This window comes from Asparagus officinalis, chromosome 5 (assembly GCF_001876935.1).
Source record: "Asparagus officinalis chromosome 5, Aspof.V1, whole genome shotgun sequence".
Lineage (NCBI taxonomy): Eukaryota > Viridiplantae > Streptophyta > Magnoliopsida > Asparagales > Asparagaceae > Asparagus > Asparagus officinalis.
The window spans coordinates 77,918,751-77,925,523 of NC_033798.1; the positions used below are offsets into that span (position 1 = coordinate 77,918,751).

At 45.8% G+C, this 6,773-nt stretch overlaps 1 protein-coding gene across 1 annotated transcript; it reads right to left on the reverse strand.

The window, feature by feature from the left end:
* On the reverse strand, positions 562–1,883 carry LOC109844019 (heat shock 70 kDa protein-like). Its single transcript, XM_020413025.1, has one exon. It carries the CDS (start codon positions 1,726–1,728, stop codon positions 700–702), a length of 1,029 nt encoding a protein of 342 aa, XP_020268614.1. The 5' UTR covers positions 1,729–1,883; the 3' UTR covers positions 562–699.

Below are 6,773 nucleotides of genomic sequence, written 5' to 3' on the forward strand. Positions count from 1 at the left end.
GCTGAGAATCGGCACAGAGAAGTCAAGACGTGTGTGTTGTTCAGATCGCTCATCCTAAAAGTGACGACGATTACAATTCATGATAAACATGACATGTAATATATTAATTAAATAGTAAGGGTTTTTCTATAGAGTGTTCATGGACACTTTATAAGAGAGGAGAGAGATAGAGCGAGATGATTGAGGAGGGGGCCCACCTGATTTGTATTGGGATCCCCTCCCCAATCATCTCTCTCTATCTCTCTCCTCTCTTATAGAGTGCCCATAAGAACCCTATAAAAAAAGCCTCTTGATTATGGGAACCGTTGTATTAACCGACTACATTCATTTAATGACACACATCATACGCTCATTCACGATCTGACACAGCGAAACAACCTAACACTGTTACGCGTGATGTGCTCAGTGCGGAGCCTCGTTTACGTGACAGAAGGGCCGTGGTCCGAGGGCTATAAGATCATCACCCGAGTTTAATTATGGTAACGGAACAGCAATCAACACAACCGAAGAACACAGAAAACATACATAAAATTTGATCCTCTCATGATTCAACCATCGTACACACAAAACGAAAGCTATTTTTGATTTACTAATACTCCTTACTACACTATACATTCATTATTCACTCATGAACTAGAGCCAGAGCAGCCATGACCAACACAAACTAAAAGACTAACAAGTACTTGACCCAAAACCATCCTAAAAACGAACCAAAATCTCAATCAACCTCCTCAATCTTAGGCCGCAGGACCACGCTGCCGCTGCCGCCTGCACCACCGCCGTTCTCCTGCCTATCGCTCCTCTACCACCCTGATACATCTTCGCGATTAACGGCCCGCAGACCTCCTCCAACTCCTTCTGCTTGTGCTCGAACTCCTCCACCTCCGCCAGCTGGTTCCCCTCCAGCCACCCGATCGCCTCCTCCACCGCCTTCTCGATCCTCTCCCGATCCCCTGCCCCGATCTTCTCCTTCACCTTGTCGTCCCTTATCGTGTTCCTCATGTTGTACGCATAGTTCTCCAGCGCATTCTTCGCTTCCACCTTCTTCTTCACCGCCTCATCCTCCGCCCTGTACTTCTCCGCCTCCTTCACCATCTTCTCGATCTCCTCCTTGCTCAGCCTCCCCTTGTCGTTTGTTATCGTGATCTTGTTCTTCACCCCTGCAGTCTTGTCCTCTGCAGAGACATTCAGAATCCCATTCGCGTCAATGTCGAAGGTTACGTTGATCTGCGGGACTCCTCTCGGCGCCGGAGGAATTCCGGTAAGCTCAAATTTGCCAAGTAAGTTGTTGTCCTTGGTCATCGGCCGCTCTCCTTCGTAGACCTGGATTAGGACGCCGGGCTGGTTATCGGTGTAAGTCGAGAATATCTGCTCTTTCTTCGTCGGAATCGTCGTGTTTCTCGGGATTAAGACAGTCATGACGCCGCCGGCGGTCTCAATGCCGAGGCTAAGAGGAGTTACATCGAGGAGGAGTAGATCTTGTACCTTCTGATCTCCTTCGCCGGTGAGGATCGCCGCTTGCACCGCTGCGCCATAGGCCACAGCCTCGTCGGGGTTGATTGCTTTACAGAGCTCTTTACCGTTGAAGAAATCTTGAAGCAATTGCTGCACTTTGGGGATTCGGGTCGAGCCCCCAACTAGTACTATCTCATGCACGCTGCTCTTGTCGATCTTAGCGTCCCTGAGGCATTTCTCCACCGGCTCCATACACTTCCTGAACAAATCCATGCACAACTCCTCGAACCTCGCTCGGGTGATCGTCGAGTAGAAATCGATCCCCTCGAACAGAGAATCGATCTCGACGGTCGTCTGCGTGGTCGAGGATAACGTCCTCTTCGCCCTCTCGCACGCCGTCCTCAGCTCCGCATGCGCGCTGCGCGTTGCCGCTGTATGTCTTCCTTATGCTTCCTTCTGAACTCCGCACGAGTGTCACGAGCCTGTTGGTCGAATCCTCCCCCAAGGGTGGTACGGGGGTTGCTTTTTCCGTGGCTGGTGATTTAACCTTCAAAGATTCCCCTCTTCAATAGTCAACAGGCTGATGACGTGCAATATGCCCGCCCGGGTCGAGATAGCCGTTGCTCGTCGCGGGCCGCGCGCGGCCTGTCTTGTTCGGAGCCCGTAGGGCTTATAAGCGGCCGCCGTGGGTCATTGATGCGATGCGGGGAGCACGTTAAGCCCGGGCAACCCGGCATCCTCGTCGCCTGCCGCTGCGAGTCGTTGTGAAGTACGCCGGAACGGTGATCACGCGCTTCACCGTATTGCCAGGGAGAGCGGGCGGTGTCGGTCGGGTCGGGTCGGGGAGGGGCCTCGCTCATCTTCGTCAGGACCGATCGACGAGATCTGTGTCAGGCGAAGACACTTTCTCTCTTCACCTTGGGTAGTGTTGTTTGCTCTCTCTGATTACGGACCGAGGGGCTTTTCTCCCGGGTGGTGGCTCGGCACGACCTTGAAGGGCCAGACTCTCTGTCGGCCTGGACGGAGGGAGTCGGGTGAGAATCGTTTCGGCCGATGAGCGCTTGGCCGTCGGAGACAGGTGTTGCTTCGGGCTTCATTGCGACATGACGAGGTCGGGGTCGTTCTGCGGCGTCGCGGATGTAGTCGTCGGTGTCCGGTGAAGGCGACGTAGACGTGGGTGGTAGTGTGGTGCGGCTGCCGGCTGGTCATTGGCGGCATGAATCGTGCGAGCCCGGTGGCGGTCAGTCTGCGAGGACGCGCGCAGCGGCGTAGTCTGTACTTGGGGCGGGTTATGGGTGCGGAGGTCTAGGGCGCTACTGCTTTGCCACCTTTGGCTGACATGTTAGTTTGGGGTAGCTTCGATCGCTCTCGGTCGATTCTCTTCTTCGCGGGTTTAGTGATTTCGTGGTGAGACTTCGGTGGGGGACGGAATTTATAGAGCTAGGCTTCGAGAGAGCGAGAGGGCGGGAGAAAATTCGAGATTAATTGGGATGGGGTTTTGGTGTGGGGGGTTCTCGAAGTCCCTGGGTCTGTCTTGAGTGGGGATCGGATCGGATCGAGGAGGTCGAGACAGCTGCGGGGTTTTGAGGTGGGCCGCGTGGAGGTGGCCTTCTTTGTGGGTCGGCGGATTCGGGGTATGCGAATCGACCAGAGACATCGAGAGAGATAGAGAGAGTGAGAGAGTGAGAAGGAAATAATGGGCTGACCTATTGATGTTTTAAGGCCCAAACATAGTTTGCACAGTCGCTACTGGTGGGACTGGATCGGCCCAAGCCGAAGGGTTCGCGAGACCGAAGGCCCCTTTGGCAACCCATTTAAAACTTCGGCGGCTATAGATATTAAACTTACTTATTTTAAATTTTATTATTTATTAAAAAAAAAGGGTTAACTGTGTTCAACTACCCCAGCGTTTCATCTTTTTAAAGTTTGATATCCTGAAATTTGAATTTTCTAAAAAATACACTAATGTTTCTAAGATATAGTTTTTTTAAAAAAAATTAATGATGTAATATCTATCTACCCTTTAAAAGAGCCAGTTCCTAAAAAACTTTCTCCTACCCAAATTAACCCTAAACTATTCTAAATATACCAAATTTTGACCTCCTAAGCGTAATCAGCCTTAATAACGCTTTCCTCTCCGCAGAAGCCGAAAAGATCATCGTTACCTAAGCGCCTTCCTCTTCGCTGAAGCCGTAGCGTTCATCGTTTACTCTTCTCGGCGGCCCACGAAATTTCACTCACTCAACAGTCATGGCTGCCTTATCTCCTCCTCAAATCTCCTTCCTTCTCTCCTCATTTCCTAACCCTAATTCGATCCGTAATCACAAAATACCACCTTCCTCCCCAAAATCGAAGAAAGGCGACTACATTTCTTCTCGAACTTTTCGTTGCTCGGCGGCGAACAAGCCCTCACCGTCCGCTGAGGTCAGGAAAGCTCTTAGTTCTCAACCTTTAAATTGAATTTACAGGGTTTTTTTGGTTCGAATTGGGAAATTAACTGATTTAATTGGGGATTCGGGAGAGCAGTACGCTAGCTTGATTGAGAACTTGTGTAGGTGTACTAAACCCTAGATCTAAGCTTTAGTTATGCTCAATTCACACTATCCCATTTTAGTTTTTCAGTTCTCTTATTTTATTCTAATAATTTTGCCCTATTTTTCGATTTTCTACAGATTCAATTAACAAGCGTTTAAAAATACAAACAGCAGCTAAATCGCGACTGTAAAGTAAGTTTAGTTTAGTCGCCTGTGATCTCTTTTATTTTTGCAACCACAGATTCTATTTATTTAGTTTATACGTGCAAAGGAGTTCCCTTGGATAGTTTAGTAACCCTTTTGTTTTTGCAACCACAGATTCTATTTATTTGGTAATCTTATATCCTATCTCACTGCACCTCTTTAAATAGTCAAATTGAATCATTCTTAATAGTAAAACATTTCCTTGAATTCATATAGATTAACACGTGGAATGGACTTCGTGACAGAGTCTTTCATCAAAAGTCCTTGCGTCTTGATAGGAATGCCTATCTAACAATTTAAAACAATATCTCATTATTCTTTAAATTTGCTATTCAGAAATTTATGGAGGATCGCTGAAACTTTTTTAATGTTATGTTTGAATGATCGAATCGACTCATGATATGGAAATGCTAATATGATGCTAGAGATTACAAGATGTCTTATCCTGGCGTATATGGCATGAAAGAACTGGGTGTTTGCTTTTAGCTCACCAATCTTTCCATGGATTTTCCAATACTTAAGTTTCTCAAATTCGTGGAGAATTAGAAGTAGTAATCCTCACACTAAAATCTGGCTATAAAATTCCTAAGTGATGGGTGGAGATCATGATACAACTTTTGCCTTCATTTCAGTTGATCTAAACAGGAACCTCTTTTTTAAGGAGTTCAATTACAAAGCTTTAGTTTTAACTTTTCTAACATTAATTGATTCTCATCATTTGTCAGTCTTTTCTTTTAAGCTTATTCATGGCACACATGTTTTCGACTTGGAACCATGTCCTACTTTTGTTACAGGCCCTTCTTGACAGGGCCGGCCCCGAGATTTGGGTTGCCCTAGCCCAATCCAATTTTGATTGCCCCTTATATTAAAAATTTGGTACGAACGATTATCCCTGTTTTGAAAGTTTTTTTTTTAACAATTGTGTGCCTCTGGGAAATGAATTATGGGAAGAAATTATCCCGGCACAAGTTTAAAAAAGGGCATTTGTCAGTTAGAAAACCTTGCTGCTCTTGTAATATAAGCTCTTTTAACAGTAGAGCAAAAACTTCAAAACTTTCTCCGAAGCGACAAAGGGTCTACCATAAAGAGAAAAAAGGTACATTTGGTAAAGCATCACTACTCCAAGCAGAAGATAAAGCTAAAGTGGTAACATTGACACATTTCACAAAGGCTAAATGACACTTAAATACCAGAAATTATACCCGTTTTAGAACTTAGATACTATGAGTTCTTTTTTGTGGCAAATAAACACCGCAAGTTGTTCAAACTTGGCAGTTACTATCCTCAGAATCATGTAAACGTCAAAAATTTTAACTGAATGTTCCCTTGTGATTAAATTTATAACTTTCTAACCATTAATATTTGCTAAACTTATCACTAAACACATCCCAACTCTATTTTAAAGTAAAATTTAATTAAGTTTAAAAAAAAATTTGTATAGATTCAAAAACAAATTTAAGTGTCTTTCCTTCCAAATAAATCCCTTCCAATTTTCTCAATCAAAGAACCAATCCTTATTCTTCTCCTTTTACTCAGAGCGGTCAAGCTCCCTTTTACAACCGAGCAGTCAGAAATCGAGCAGGAAACTAACCTCAGGGAGCCACTTCTCGTTCTCGGTATCCGCAAGCACAAATAGAACCCAATCCTCATTCTCGGCCTCCAAATCAAGCATGAAATCAAGCAGGGAGCTACAAAGCCTGCACTTGGGCGAGTAGAACTCGATCACCGTCGCCTCCTTCCCACCCGCCAGCGCTCGGTGCTCGGCCTAGCCTTGCTCCTCCGGCGAGAGCCGAACCCTAGCCGCCGGCGGTCGAGGAGCGCTCTTGTTGAGGGTTTGGGTGGCAATGGAGGCTAGGGTTTGAAAGGATCTGAAGAGCGATCAGGTGACGAAGAAGAAAATGTCAAAGTTTGAAAACGGATTATAACCTACTAAACTTACCAAACACTTGCAGGACTATAATCCAAGTGGTATTACAATCCATAATTCCCAAACACGCTCTTAGCCTCTTTCGCATTCTACTCCTTCATTTTACCTTCTCCTATTTCCTTTTAATCAATATCCCCCGAACATATTGCTTGGTCACATAAAATATCTAACTGAATTAGGTCACAAAACGATGTAAATAAATATAAAACTAGTTCTAATTGCATGTTGCCACATACATACATATATTAATAATAATAATAAAGAAACAAAAAAGGGGAAATTGAATCCTAGGCTCAATAATAATAAGATAGGGCAGATATCTTTGGGTCCCAGTTCGTGCCGGTAAAGCTAAGCAATCACCTCGATCGGATCCCAATTCCCTCACACAAAACACCCTCCATCAATTTTCTTTTTTGCAAATCAAATCGATGATAATAAATAAACATGAATTAGGAGGGGGAAAATACAAAAATTCAATAGAAAGAGATTTTTTCTTCTTCGTCACCTGATCACTTGCGAGAGTTCCAGAGGGTCGCATGGGGTGGATGAGGCGGCGGCACTGCCTCCGACTCCGGCGAGGTCCCATGGGAGTATGTATGCCACCCGCTAGTTGCCCCCCGGCCCTGGGTTGCCCCAGCCCCGGGGCTTGGTGG

Coding starts and splice junctions, on each gene's coding strand:
- LOC109844019 (XM_020413025.1), bottom strand. CDS start 1,728: ATGGATTTGTTCAGGAAGTGTATGGAGCCGGTGGAGAAATGCCTCAGG.